We start from the raw sequence: 15,846 nt of genomic DNA, 5'->3' as shown, positions 1-15,846 counted from the left end.
AGGGATGCACTCACACACAATTGCCTCTACACTTTAGGATCATTTAACTATGAGGTTTTTCTTGGTAAACGCATCACTCTTTTAGATGATATAAGGATGTAAAGGTTATAAAATAAAGGTTATTTTTAGTTTTGGGATGTTTTTGGATGTCTATGCTCTCACACAATTTTAATTGCATCTTGCACCTTAATTGTTGCTTTTATTGAAACTTCCTTGTTAAGCTCAAAGTAGTTATATTTTTAAAACCATCTGTTTTTGAATCGCATCTGGCAGGTGAACCTAAATTAGCAAAATGATAAAGATTGAATTGATCTTAACTCCTTTGGCTGACTGAGTAATGGTGATGGAAAAACCTGCCTGGTTTGCGTGCTGCATCGTTTATTTTTATTCTACTTTTTCTATTGTTTTTGTTCGTTTAAAACATCAATGCCTTAACGACACACGAGTTCATATATATTGTTTAAATTGGATAAGCTTTGGTTTTGCACATCCCTACGGGAAGTGTTTTGAAGGATTTCTATCTGCGGGTTCTGTTGAATAAGCCAAACAAAAGCGGATGAAAGCGCGAGCAGTGAAGGTTATATAGAGCCAGAGAGAACAGACAAAGGAGACTGCACAGATCGCAGCCCGAGGCGTGCGCAGTTTCCTGCGAGCGGAGCGATTTCAGAGAGTCCTGGGGTGAACCGCAGCGGTCGAAGAGGCTGTGAGAATCGCCTTGAGCCAAGTCACTAAACCTTGCCTTCCATGGAATACATAAACCTGCCACGCAATTTGATTTATCCCTCTCATTCGCCCGCTTCTGTTGCTTTGAGTTATAAACATTGGGTGGAAATGGAGGGAGAGCGAGAAAGAAAAATCACAGTTTGAAATGGAGATCGGCCACCTTTTCAAAAACAAAATGTAGAGGAACTACTTTAAGGACGTGATATATGGCGAACCTGATTACGGAGTCGTGACTGGTACTCTATCTATACTAACAAATCTCACGCTTTAACATTCAGTTTTCTGTCAACATGAATGACGTTACCAACCTCTCAGAAACTCGATATACCTCCAATGAAAGAAATACTCTGGGTTAAATCCAACCTAAGCTCTGACATCATCTGTGGAAAATCATTTAAATTTTTGTTTGTGGAAATCAACAGCATGTCACATTATTTCATCGAAATTAATCTGTACACGATATAAAGGTGACATATTTAAAAATGACAAGAAAAATGATTCCCTAAATAAATACACTGACGTACTATCATTGCATTTTTACATTTATATCCAAAAACCAGTTTGTGGCATAACTTTTCTTATGTTGTCTTCGTTTGCGTTTCTGTCTGTGTCTCTGTAACCTTTATCTTTCTTTTCGAATGTTTGACTTTATCACTCTTTTGTGAATTGCTCTCACTGTCTGTCTGGCATCTTTGTTTTTTTTAAACTCCTGTACATTTCCGTGCACAAATCCGTTCGTGTCTCTATTGTGCGTCTCTCTTGGCCTGCTGTGTCTTCATGAGCATATTTGTTTGGTTTCGACCTTGTCAGACGTGTTATTATGGGATTATGTTTTCGTCCTTCTGTTTTGTTTGTTATCGTTCGTTAACACAAACATGTTTGGTTTTTGCGTGTGTTTGCATGGACAGATGGAGGAGCTGTTGGCAGCCATGGAAAAGGTGAAGCAGGAGTTGGAGTCCATGAAGGCCAGGCTGTCGTCCACCCAGCAGTCCCTGGCCGAGAAGGAGGCCCACCTGACCACACTGAGGGCGGAGCGCAGAAAGCACCTGGAGGAGGTGTTGGAAATGAAGTAAGACATTTATAGATGTCCTTCATCCTTCTTGAACTGATACACTGTTGCTCACTCGCATTTCTTCCAGTCTCAGTCGTGTTAAAGGGCATATGGTGGAAAACATGATTTTCCCCGCAGTGTGCCGTAATATGTAGACATTCTCTACATATTCCTACACATCCCAAAGCTCCTTCCACAGTCCACTCCGACCATTTATGGAAACTGTGCTGCAAAAACATGATTTTGATGTCAGCCTTGTTAGCACGCGACCACCTACAATTACAATTACAACTTGGCGGGGCATTGCTGCTCATTTACTCATGCGATGAGGTTAGCTAATCATAACATGTCATTTACATACAAGTCCTAGAATTGAATAGGCCATTTTTTCTACTGTAAGGCCCAGAAAGAGAGAGGGAGGGGATTATAAGTGAACCTCAGGGGAAAAGGAAAAATGCTGTAATGTGTAGAATATAGTCACTTTAAAGACCCTGTGAAAAAGTTTAAGTGCTGTTTTTTTGGATGCGTTGTTGTCTCCTATTAAAACAGGAGGTTTGCACACTGTCATGTAGATAGCTTGGCATATACAGTAGATGATTTGAGTATGGAGGCTTAAATAAATATACTGTAGATGAATCGAGCATGAAAGTATGGAAGTTTTAGTGCACAAGAATATAGAAAGTTTGAGTACGGAAAGGAGTTATGGAAAGTATGGAAGTACACTGGCATATAGATGTTTTGAGTATGGAAGGTTAAGTAAACTGGTATTTACGGTAGATGTTTGAGTGTGAAAATGTAAATACGCTGGCATATACATGGTGTAAGTATGGAAGTATAGAATTTTAAGTACACTGACATATAGATGTTTTGTCGAATGAAAGTTGAGAATAAAAAATATTTAAGTACACTGGCATCAAGACGTTTTGAATATGGACATGTAAATAGATAGGCATGGTTTAAGTATGGAATTATTTAAGTTTAAGTACACTGGCATATACAGTAGATGGTTTGAGTAAGTACGGGAGTTTAAGTACACTGGCATATACTGTGGATGGATTGAGTGTAGAGGTATAGAAGTTTAAGGACACTGGCATATAGATGGTTTGAGGCTGCTAAACAAAGATCCCAAGTGGGCATGTAGTATTTCTAACCCGATGGGACACACTTAGCAAGTGCAAACAGTGTTTCAAATAATGTGATAAAAAGCAGTTTTTCAAAATACCTAACTCTGGAGTTTTCACCAATAAAATGTGCAACACTTTACGTTTTACTATGGAATTATATGTAATATAACACTATAGTCCAGTCAGATTTATTTTTAATAGTGCTTTATTTGTATTGTATCAAAGCAGTGTACCCAAAACAAAGAAAAACACATGTTAGCCCAACATAGAATAAATAAGATCTAACCTTTAAAAGTAGTATAACTTACACTGGAAAGCAAAACATCTCCCGAGAGCTGGGCAAAAAGTCTCATGAGAACGTGATGCATGATGGGATACACTTAGCCCCGAATACCGCTTCGAAGCGTTATTCAAGATAGAGTGGGTTTAGTGTGCGTTAAGGGCACTGCTGGCGTTTTTAAGACATTGGACACACGCGCTTTCAAGTGGCCAAGACCGCAAGTGGGGGTATTTGGACGCAGCCTGAGTATGGAAGTTGAAGTACACTGGCATAATGTTGGTTTGAGTATGGAAGTATGTAAATTTAAGTACACTGGCATATACAGTACATGTTCTGAGTATGGAAATGTAAGTGGGCTGTAGATGGTTTGAGTATGGAAGTATGAAAGTTTTGTGTATGCGAGTTCAATATTTTGTCAATATTAAAATGTATGAAAAATATGTTTTGTACAAAGATTGTCATACAGTGATGGATGTCAAGATGCTTGTCTTTCCCATAGAGTAGTATATACAGTAGTATGAAGGCCAGAGGTCTGGAGTAGCCATGAGCTCATGGGAGGCTGAATGGTTTTTGGGTGCGTCTTCACACCATCCTTTTTCCTCCTCCAGCACTGCTGAGAAACATCCTTCAAACAGAGCACTTCAGCAGATCCCTGGACCTCTCTCACAGTGTTCTCTTCTCTCTCTTGTTTTTTTAGCATCTGTCTTTCACACAAACACTCTCTTCGCCTCTTTCTCACACGCTGCTGGAATTCTCTGCTTCCTTTACACTTATCAGTCCGCGAGTAGACCTCAGAGGTTTGAGCACTTCATGACTGGAGATATGGATAAGAGCAGCACTAGTTGAATGTAAGAGGTTGAAGGTCTCCAGGCAGTAGTTGAAGTAGGATTCAGTGATCTCCCACAAGTGTGGACTTAGAAAACAGGATGAGTCTCAGATAGCAGGCACTAAGTTGAATTCATGTGGCACCACTCAGATAGGTTTGGAGGCAGGACTTTGTCTTCTCCCCATGGGAGGGCACCTTATCATATCCTGTACAGGTCTGAATAGCTTTTTCTCCTTTAAATGCATTTCATGGAATATTTTTAAACATGACACTCGGAATGCATTTAATTGGTGTGGATGCTTAGAGTGCCACAGGGTTGTGTCGTTTTGTTATTATAACAATCATTTACTATGGGCAGTACTTTTCTATGAAATTTGCGTTGATTGATGGTTTTTGAAATGGACCTTAGTAAATCATGGCTTAGTGTGTGTTGTTCACATTTTTTCGCAAGCGATGGGCCTTCGTCTCTTTTTAAACACCCTAACCTCACAAAACTATTGTTTTAGATAGAATATCAAATAAGTTGGACAAATAATGATTGTGGTTGCGTAAAAATGAGTCAGAATTGGCCGTTCAAGGACTTTGTGTTTTCCAGTCATTGGCGAAGTGATTTAATTGTCAGCTATGCCTTTGGAGACACGGATCTGTTTGCACGCTTGAGCTATGCTTCCAGTGGATTCTGGGACGTGTGACATTATTAAGTTAAAGAAAAGGCTGTCTGTAACATGATGATAGTTTTGATCTTGTTTTATTGTGTTACAATGACTACTGCGTACTTTATTGCTTGCCCCTTAAGATGAAAGTAGACGGGAGAGCTGGGCTCCAATGCCACATCCAAATGTTCAAACTAGAGGTCGGCTGAGACATGGAACACTGCAAAACATATTTTTGTTGAGAGAAAGTGATATGTAGGGGCTTCTGGGTGTAGGGGCAGAGCAGAAGAGGGGTGGTCTTCGATCTGTTTTGGCCATGAGCGCAATGCTGTCAGGGATGGAGAGAGTAGAGCGGGGGCCCGTCGCCAGGCAGCCGTCAACCAACTTGACCACTCATTAAAAGTTCGGAGAAAAACGCAAAATAGCAGACGCAGAGGTCATGGGCTTTTGTTTTATTTATTCTCCCAGGCCGAACTTCCGACCGCACGGTTTCAGTGGAGACGCCGATCCTTTGAGCTGGTTCTCCATCCCGTCCATCTAACAAGGCTCAGTTACAACAGTTACAACTTTGTTACCCTTCGGTTAGCAAAAAAATAGCCTTCTGTGTATTGTACTATATGTTTTTTAGGCTTATTTTTGAAAGATTTTCTCACCCACACTAACATTTGAGATCCACCAGATTTTCCTTTTTCCAAAATATACGCTTGCATTGTCCAGGGTCTGATGTCCAGGATCTGATATTCAAAAGTGTGTTTGGATCAAAAGTACCCCATTTGAGTTTTGTAGTTATATATAGCGAAGTGTTTTGTCTGAAGATATTTTGAAGAATGTTGTTAAGTTGCATTGGTTACAATAGAAATGAATGGGGGGCTGTGCTGTTTTGTTACCAACATTTTTCAAATTATCTTCTTTTGTGTTCTGCAGAAAGTCATACAGGTTTGAAATGACAAGGGTAAACGATGACAGAATTTTCATTTTGTAGGTGACCTACTCCTTTAAGTGTGAATTAAGCATGTTTAATTCAATTAAAAGCCACCGTGAAGCACCGCGGCGAGTGAAGACCGCTGTGAGGTCATTTATTCATTTACTGTCTGTGACTAAAGACCGTTATGAGGTCATCACTCAATTAAAATCCAAATGGACTGAACAACCATCAATGAGGTTCCTTGATAGTGCACGGAGGTGGGTTCAAGCTGTGTTGGCGCCAAGCTTTATGAAGGAAGCGGTGATTTATGCTGCGCGGTGCTTACGTTCGGGATTGTTTGGTGGAAGGAGCCGAGGATTTAGAGCGACGGAGGGCCGTAATGAGATCTCCAGCACACCATCTCATCCTGGCGTTTCCTCTCCATGTAGCGCAGCTTTATATGCCCCCGTACCGCTGGATACGAGATGTGGAGATATCCCGGCGTTTGTCTATTTGAGGTGGTTCGCTAACGCTCTCGGCTCGGCAAAGTGCAACCGCAAGGCAGACGTCAGTCGTCCGCCTTTGAGCAAATGTTTAACTTTCTTTCTGCAGTTGTTTGGGAGCGGTGGACGTTTCGGAGGGCCCGGTGAGAGGTGGGTGATGATGGAAGGGTTGATCTTGATGAAGAGGCCCCTCTCAGATGTTTGCTCTGAGGCATTAAGCCACTTGTCCGTCTTTTAGGGATTGAAAAGAGCAGTCACCACCTGCACCGCCTACTAAGCTTGTTTTACACATCCTGCGTTGGTAGACTCGCATTATTGGCTGTGTAACCAAAGTAAGATTTCTGGGAAACTATGTTCTCTTTTTAATAATGCCTATTATTATAAAATACTGACATTTTTGGGATTGGGAATTATCACAAATTTTGTCTATGAAATTTAAATTAAATTATTGATAATGTTTTTTTTTTTGCTTCCTAAGAAAGTTGTAAAATATAAACATAGTGTATTTTTTTTAATTCTCTAATTATTTACGCACCTTAATATCATTCCAAACCTGTATGACTTTCTTTTTTTCTGCAGAACACACAAAAAAATATTTTAAAGAGCGTTGGTAACCGAACAACATTGGCCTCCATTGACATCATATACTATATTAATATGATATTAAATTTTTTCTCATTGATGTGTTTTCTGCTTGAGTTCAACATGACATGATCGTGGTGTTAAAACTCGAAGCTTCAGTGCGACCGCAGCATCTCACTAATACAGGCGGCGAAACGAAAACGTGGATGTGTGAAACAGACTTTCCTTTCTGTCTTTTTGAGTATAGGATCTCCTAAAGCTGTGAAATAGCGTTCTTGTTAAACCCGCGGCTGTCTGCTGCTTGCCCATGCAGTAATTGATCAATATCACTCTTAAAATTCCCGACTGCTCCCCGCATGTGTCACGGCTGCAGCATGTCATGTCCTGCGAGAGTCCAATTATAAGGCTTCAGCGCGTGTGGTGTGTGTTTGGAGATGTTTAAATTGACACCGGGTGACCGCGAGGCTATCGGCTGCCCACGAAGTCTCTATTGGTAGGGTGGGTGAAGCTGCTAATTGCCCCTGTTAGCACCCTGGACTCATGCAGCGTAGCGGACAGGCAGGCTCATTACAGGGACCAGCGCTTCAGAAAAACTGCAAACCTGCAGAAGTTCAGCGTGTCGGTTCAAATGAACAATGTGAGGTTTAGAAAGGTTTAGGCCGGGGAATGACTCGCCACATTCACACGCTGCTGAAATGCCAGCTTGTTGTACCCCTCAAAGCATTGTTGTTTGGTTCACCAAGAGAGAACAAAGCGCAACGAGGGAGGGGGGATAAAGTACTGGCACCTTACTGGGTTTGATTGGTATGTGGTATAAATCGCAGATTGGCATCATCAAACGAAATACTTTAGAAAAACTGTATTTCCCACTACCCTGTTTTTATTGTTTTAAGATGTCGATCACAAAGTCTGAATGTTCTTGCCTTTGTAGATTTGTAATCTCTGAATGCTACAATCTTGTCGTGAATGATGCTTTGGTTAACCCAAAATGCCAAGTTCAGTGGGTGGTATGATTTAGCTGTTATAATGGGTGTGATAACACGGGCAAGCCGATCTCAGCCGCCTTGATGGGGCCGCCGGGGCGGATTTGTCCAGGGTATTTGGGTGGCAAAGGAGAGAGAATCTGACATGATCTCTTCTAAGAAGGCTAGAGCAGTCAGGGGCCATGAAGCCCTGGCCCCGAGATCTTAGCGAGCATGTGAGAACGGATTATTTTAGCATGGAGCCAATGAGGCTGGACATGTGTGAGAGGCCAAGCGATTAGACTTTCAACGCCATATAATGGCCTCGGGCCTCCGATCAGGTCTCAGAGAGCCATGATCCGGCCAAATCGCAAAGTCACACGTCACGTCTCTGTAAGTGTCAGGGGTGTTTAGAGATAACGCTGTGGCGGAGGTCGATTCTGATAATGTCTGACGTGTTCTGGGCTCTGGGGTCTTCTGCTGGATCTGTAATCATTACATCACATTAAGAGATGCTCAATCTTTTGTTGCTAAGCCAGCAGTGATAGGACAGTTCTTTTGTTGAACAAGAATGATCATTTCAACATCGACAGCATTTTAGACACGCTTCGGTGGCAACCGCAGCAGGCGTGACATCTTAAAGGACCTTTACACCCCTAAAAACGAAAATTCTGTCAGCGTTTGTTAGTGAGTCGCGGAAAGGAAGATGAGTTCTTGGCTTAAAGTGAAAACTGTGGACATGCTAGGATGAAAACCAAAACGTAAATCAAAAAAGCATTTTTTCAATTAGCCCCTGTTCTGGATAACTACAAATGTTACTGTGAAACAGTAACTTTTATTAATAAGTACGCCTTTGCAATAATTCCATCTCTACCCTAAAATATTTATTGTTAACCTATGTATGACTCTTTCGTCTGTGGAACACAGAAGAAGATATTTGAAAAAATGTCTCTGTGGCTTTGTGTCCATACAATAGAAGTCAGGGGAGCGATGAGGTTTGGTTACCATCATTCTTCAAAATATCTTTTGCATTCTCTAGAAGAAAGTCATACATGTTTGAAATGACATGAGGGTCAGTAAAGGAAAAAAGAAATCTTTTTTTATGGATTATTCTTTTCCCAATTGATGTTTTGCTTAACGTACAAAGTTGAGGAGCAGTGTTGGGTGTAACCAGTTACTAAGTAATCAGTTACTGTAATTTAATTACTTTTCCCTTGAAAAATTAAAGTAAGGGATTACTCTTATTTTTTCTGTAATTTAATTACAGTTACTTCTGAAGTAATTGAACTAAATACTGTGTAATATATTCAATAGTGGAAAATGACATCAAAATTATAAGTCTAACTTTAAAATGTATGCTTTAATGTATCCTTAAATTGAATATGTAATAAGTAACTAGTAATGAATTACTTTTTCAGAGTTTGTGAAAATTATTTTATGTTTATGCAAACCATTTCTTCATATGTTTCTGTGACGGCACATTCGTAGTTGCATGGTGAATTTAGGGTCGATTCATAGACAAAGTGCATACTGTAAAGTACACTAGATGGCTTCACAGGCCAGAAGTCAGTGTCTGGTTTGGCAGAAACATATCAAGCTGTTTTCTACAGGGAACTCCTGCTGTGTGACTGAAAACCAAGGCTGAACCTAAATCACCAGCATCCCTGCTAACAGACATTGCTGATTCTCAACCCCTCAAGGGTTTCTCAGGATGAGCTCAGCAATACGCCAGATCCGAGGACAGCACTGGAGGTGTGAATTTACACCTCTGTCACTCCAGCTGTGGTGTTTATTTTTTAGCCTTTCGCTGAGAAACACGCAGAGCGGTTTTATGTAAACATGCTCTCGAAGGATATTCTGTAATGGATTAGCTTTGGTTTATGTGAACTTGTACATTGGAGCATTTAAGGACTTTAACTCATCTAAGCGTTTGGCTTTTCCATCCCGACCATGTCGCGATTCCAGCGCAACCCCATAAATCACGCTCTCAAATTGAAAGGGAGAACTGGAAAACTCACAACAACAACTTCGCAGGAAAAAAAACAGGTTAAATGGAGAAAGTGACGTTATGCCAGAGCCTCTGGTATCATTGACTGGAGGAGGGCCGGGGGGGCAAAACAGAGTAAAAGATGTATTCTTTAAATGCAAACGTTCACTACTCCCCCATCCTCCAGCACTTCTGCTCATCTCCAGACGGCTGGGGGAATGCTCAAGGTCAGAACTCAGAGATGCATATCCATATGTCTTATCAGTGGCGAGGTAAAACTCCTGCTGGCGGCTCCTGTCTGTGCATAAATCACACCGAGCGCCTCATCCGCAGGATCAGGACGGGCACTGTTTGAATTTATACTCTGTAAATTCAGTTTTCTCTTAAATCACTGTCGTCTCCATAAAACTGCTGTCCTCCACTGATAAAACGAATTCTTAGTGACCTTATTTCAAGTTTACGTTCAGTGGATCTTGTTTGTTCGTGGATGGTGGCCCAAAAATGCATGGATATTTTGGCATTATTTGACATAATATCAAAGTGAACGGCATGTATAAAAAAATTAAGAGACATTCCAATTTTTTTTATGCGATCAGCATTTCTAGATGTATTATGGCTTTTCCAGTCCAGTGTGTGTTGAATTTCAACAAAATCAAACCTCAGGAGTGATAAAGTCATCCAACAGCAATGTTAAAGACTGACAGCATGTGATAAAACTCGAGGTTATCACATAAAAAAATAAATTCCCAAATACATGTAGAAATATTACTGCTGTATTGCTTAAAAGTGAATATGAACTTGTTTTCTTTGCAGTATTTGAAAAAATACAGAGCATCTTTTCTGTTATTTTCACCTGTTTCTCCAGTTTTCATTTTCTGCAATAAATGCAAATAGAAACAATGTTTTATTTGAAATTTAGGAGAACAATTGTTAGTAGTTAACAGAACAAAACAAAAATTGCCATTTTACCTAAACACGTAAGTATAGTAAATTCAGAAAAACTGAAAAATTATTTTGAAATGGTCTCTTCATTTTATTATTATTCATCAATTTTTTGGTATTGGACAATATTAATAAATTTCAAGATGTGCACAAATACTGTTTAAGGACGTTGTATGTACTAAATGAAAATTTGAGCCGTTACTTTAAGCGATTGAAGAATTCCTCCCCATGTTTAATTATGTAACACTTTCATCTGTTTGTTTTTATATGTCGTGAGACAGACGATCAGCGTGAACTGATGAGTCAAATCTATTTCCAGCCTGGAACGTGCTCGCTCACAATTCTGGCCATGCGCTGAGCTTCCCCTGCTGTTTGTTAGGAAAACGCTCGCTCTGCCACGTGGTTAACAGCCTCGCCGTCTTTTTTTTAGTGGATAGTTAACCTTGTTATAGGTGGCGTTTTATCAAGGCAAGCTGTGTCGATGTCCAAGAACTCATTTTGCTCCTTTATTTATAGATGACAAACACACGACCACTGACACACAGCACATACTGTGAGCTCTATTTATCTGGCTTGAATCCCCGTTCACACACACCTGCTCCTAAATGTGAATGTGAAAGTGAACGTGAAAGTGACCTATTAGTCAGATATGGTGACCCATACCCGAAATGTGACCTCTGCATTTAACCCATCCAGAGAGTAGTGAACACACGCACAGCAAGTGAACACACGTACACCCGGAGCAGTGGGCAGCTATCGCTGCAGCGCCCGGGGAGCAAGTGGGGGTCAGGTGCCTTGCTCAGGGGCACCTCAATCGTTACCCGCCGGTCCTGAGGATCGAACCGGCAACCTTCTGGTCACGAGTCCGACTCTCTAAAGCGGTTTGCTTTGGCACGGTGGTCCGCGGGCTCTTGTCCAAGGGGGGATGTTACTCAAGGTGACAGGTTGGGACAGCGTAGTTAAACGGTCGGAAACAGGAGCGACCGGGAGCCAAGAGGAGGCGGGTGGAGGAACACGGGCTCTTGTTGGAGGCAGGTGGTTGATAAGATGAAAGAGGGATGAGCAGCCAAGTTCAGGGCATCGAGAAAGAGGGAGAAGGAGGCATCGAGCCAAACACAACATGTCGGGGCCAGACGACCTCCGTGAGCTTCCCGTGAATTATTTCTAAGCCACACATTCGCTTTTTCTCACGTATGGGAGATCAGGAACTTGCATTTTAATTTTAGCCTGCGGTTGCAGCCATTTCTTTGCATTAATGTATTAGCTGCCGAGGCAATGGCTTTATCCTCCCGTTCATACACATCCTGTCATTCCGCTGTAGACTAGATAAATGAACTGTGGAGTGAGTGCTTGTTTGGCACCGGCGTTCGTACGTTATAGAGACTCTGTGTCTTTCTTTCACTGTATACATTGGATAAGAATTGGTAGATGGAATACAGCGGACATTCAAGTTTCCTAGTGAACCTGTTTCTTTTCTCTTTTTTTATCCCCACGAACCCCCTTGAGTTCAAATCACCGTGTAAATGCTTTAACAGATGCAAAGCTTAAAACTCTTCATGATTATAAAAAAAGATGAATGTCGTGAAGTTTGTATGTGGGTAATTGACTGACATTTGTCTCATACGGCATGAGCAACATGAATGGATTCACTGCATACTGTTCTTAAGTTTATCCATCACTGCCTGATTCTTCTTTAATGAGATCGACAGCCGTGTTCATTGAGACCCACCTTGACTCGCGTCCTGAGAGTCGCTGTGCTTTTTTTTGCGTAGCTGAATTCGCCGCATCCCCCGTGCTCACCCTAAGTCGAGCGCAGGAAGGAGAATGGAATAGATATCAGACGTTTCATCATGTGATGCAAGAGACCAGAGCCCTTTGAATGTCCCCGAAAAATTTCCCTCTTTATTTTTCTGTCCCACTATGTTTCCATCTCTAGAAACGGGTTCATTGTCATTCTTATTTTGTTCCTCATTTACGATTATTGTGCTTGATCTCAATACAGCGAAATAAATCTCTCAGCAAGCCTGAGTTAACAGATCCCAATGGTGGCTTTTATAGGTTTCCCCCCGATTTGTAAGCGAAGGATCATTTTCCCTCCGTGGCAGCGTTAGCGCTGTATTCGGTGGAAAGCCCGCCGCGACCTCGCATTGACTGAAGTGCAACATCGAACAAGTCGCCAGCAACCTCAGCGAGCGGGACTCGTAGCCCTAATCAAAAGGGAAATGTATCAAAATGGAAAATGAATTAATGGTCTCTTGTGTTTGGTTCTACAGGGCCCCTCAGGTTTCTTTACTGGGGAAGACAGAGACAGATGGGGCTTCGGGTCGAAAGAAAGGTTTACCTGTGTAAAGGGATAGCCGCCTAGCGAGTGTCCCACTGTTTCATTGCGTGGTGTTGAAATCAATACTGTTGTTATTTTGGAAACAATTCCGTACGAGTTACCAAAGCCGGCTGTATTTCATACTGAGATGAGAAATGCACTGTGGTGACAGTTTGCAGTAGCATTATTGTATTGTTTTTCCATCTAGTTTCGATCGCCAGGGATAGTTCACCTAAAAATGAAAATTGTGTAATCATTTACTCACCCTCAAGTTGTTTCAAACCTGCATAGACTTGGTTGTTCTGCTGGACGTAAAGAAAAATATTTGGAAGAATGTTTGTGACCAAACAGTTCTGGGCAGGGGTGGACTGACCAATAGAACATTCTGTCAAAATCCAGTACGGCCCTCCCACCGCGACCAGGGGTGGCCCGGTCATCTGGAGTATCGGAACTTTTTCCGGTGGACCGCTAATGTAGTGTGCCGTCTTGGATGCTCGGGCTGGAAATATGGACGTTATTAACATGACTTCACGCAACGTGAAGGCTTTAGTGAGACGGACACGTCTACATCTAACGCAGTGATACGTCACAGCAACCACAACCCCCCCCCCCCCCCCCCCCCTGCCCCAACACAGGTAGAGGTCCCCCCGCCCCACCCCGCCCCCACCAACCCCCCCCCCCCCCCCCCCCTGTCGACAAAAATGGTAGAGGGCTGCCGCAATCAGACTCAGCCTACAACCCAACATCCCCCCCCCCCGTCGCCGAACTCCAGGGCCGTTTTTGCTTCCCAGTCCGCCCCTGGTTCTGGGGCGCTATCGACTACCATAGTAGTTCATAATAGTCAATGGTGTCCTAGAACTGTTTGTTCTACTTTTTGATCTATTTTCTGTATATTTAGCTAAATACTGTAAAGCATGTCTTTGCATGTGTACTTGGGTGGTCTGACGTGAAGACAGGTCAGGTGTACAGTAGTACTTGCTGAAAACAACATATAACAATATAATATATGAAGTCAGAAATCAACATTAACTCTCGTTGTTTACTTAAAACATATACATGGTTTTATCGTAAATGTCTTAAAATTCATTCAAGTAACTTGAAAGTAACTCTGTTTGCCCGACACCATCGAGCGCAGCACAATGATATATACGTGTCTAATGGAATAGTCGGGACATGAGAGATTTACACTCATGCATTCCACGCAGGGAACGCGAGGGCTTTCTGAGCCCTCCACCGATGCTTATTTATTTATTCCCTTATGTCGTACCTCCGTCCCGCTCCGCGCAGGCAGCGTGCACTCTTAAATCTGCTGCTTGCCATCTCAAGGTGAAAGGGATAAATTCACCTCCCCTGCTATCCGGGTTTGCTTCCATACATGTCTACTCAAAAGCATTTTTCCTTTGCTTTACAGCTCACTGGCTCAAAACCTCCGCCTTTGTCCCGGATGCCGATGAGGGGCAGCGACGATTACGCCATGTCAGTGGGGATTGACTTGTCATGTTGAGATTTGGCATTTAGAATAATGTCCTTTTTTAGGGTACACATGGACAGACTTGGCGCAGCTTTCAAGGGAGGAGATTTTTGATACAAGACAGGCTGTCCTCGCTATTCCAAGCCTTACTAACTTTTTCATTCTTTTTGTACAGTGTTTTTCGTTAGATAGAGTATTGATCGCATCAGTTTGGCATGCTTGCAGAAGTTTTCTCGTGTTTCTCAGTTCCCCTTGTAGTTCTTTTTGGTTTCTCCGTTCATCTTTTGCATTTGATGCCTGCATGCATCTTTTACTGAGGAGGCAGCTTTGTGCTGATTTGAGGGAAATGGAGATGAATAATATCAGTCGGAAACATCCGTACACACAACAGCGTAAAGCGCTACACAACACAGCTTACAACATTAAAGATGTCAACTCCAAGACTCTTCTGATTGGCGTCTTCAGCCGTTCAGATGAAGTTAAATAATTACTGATATCATTATCAAATCCTCTGTCTGTGCCAGTTGAGCGTCTTGGGACAACAAGTGTATACTTCCCAACTGCAATACTGAGGACTTTTTATGTTAAGGCTGTGTTCGGTTATAAAATAACTGTTCATTTTATGTTGAATTTATATTCATATTAGTTTCTGCTATATTAATGTGTTAAATTAAATGAACACTACTCAACAGTTATTGAGGTCTATCGGAAGTTACTTTTGGGCCACATAACGTTTATGTCTTTGCAGCTAAAACCTTCTGTAGCTGCTTTGCAACTATTCCAAATTGTGGAAAAATGCTATAGAAATAACTTTGAGTGTTATATAAAAAGTCCACGCTATCATACCGTCATGAAGAATTACTATGTTATTATTCTTGACTACAGACAACTAAATCTGACATGAGCGCACTTCTTTCTGCAATCCAAGAAAATGAGGAGCAGCTTCTCGTTTTCCGACATATTCAAACACAGCACAGCTGTCCGGCCCCGACCAAAGCAGAAGGCCATAGAACAGATCTGAAGCTAATTTGGCTAACAGCGTTGGCTCGGCATCAGTCCCTCCTGCCCTGCCGGCTAACAGGACACCTGATAGCCGGCCTCCGGGGAGCTCCTCACAGCTGCACTTCTTAAGAGCTAATTTCCCTAATAGCACAGAGAACCAAGCGGCCATCTTTTCCCTTATCTCGCTATATCTTCTTTTCATCTGCTCTCATTCCTTTGGTGCCGTGCCATCGGATGGCCCTTGCGCTAGGTATCCAACGCAAGCAGACATATGATGGCGCTGTGTGTTTAAAAAGAGAGCGCTTTCGTGATCTGTGTTTATAGAACGCTTAAGATCCTTACTGTTATATCGGCCTCTTATTTCAGTGTGTTTGTATTTGTATAATGAGGGGATCTCTAAACCCACTTCAAACTCATCATGAGTAATTACCGCCGCAGCGGCTTTGTTTGCGGAAAGCGTGGCATCTGCGCAGGATATGTTTGTTTTGGCCGGCGGCCATTTTGACGCTGCGCGTT

The 15,846-nt window shown here is 42.1% G+C and overlaps 1 protein-coding gene across 11 annotated transcripts in view; it reads left to right on the top strand.

The window, feature by feature from the left end:
* The window catches only part of erc1b (ELKS/RAB6-interacting/CAST family member 1b), a 158,860-nt gene that overhangs the window by 73,869 nt on the left and 69,145 nt on the right, over positions 1-15,846 (top strand). For all 11 annotated transcript variants that reach the window (XM_057323925.1, XM_057323924.1, XM_057323923.1 and 8 more), the window contains one exon: positions 1,632-1,792. In XM_057323925.1, coding sequence (XP_057179908.1) covers positions 1,632-1,792 — 161 coding nt within the window. The remainder of the gene's footprint in view (positions 1-1,631; positions 1,793-15,846) is intronic.

Source organism: Triplophysa rosa, linkage group LG24 (assembly GCF_024868665.1).
Source record: "Triplophysa rosa linkage group LG24, Trosa_1v2, whole genome shotgun sequence".
Taxonomy (NCBI): Eukaryota; Metazoa; Chordata; class Actinopteri; order Cypriniformes; family Nemacheilidae; genus Triplophysa; species Triplophysa rosa.
The sequence above is the reverse complement of the archived record's forward strand: the minus strand, read 5'-3'. Positions and strand labels throughout refer to the sequence as shown.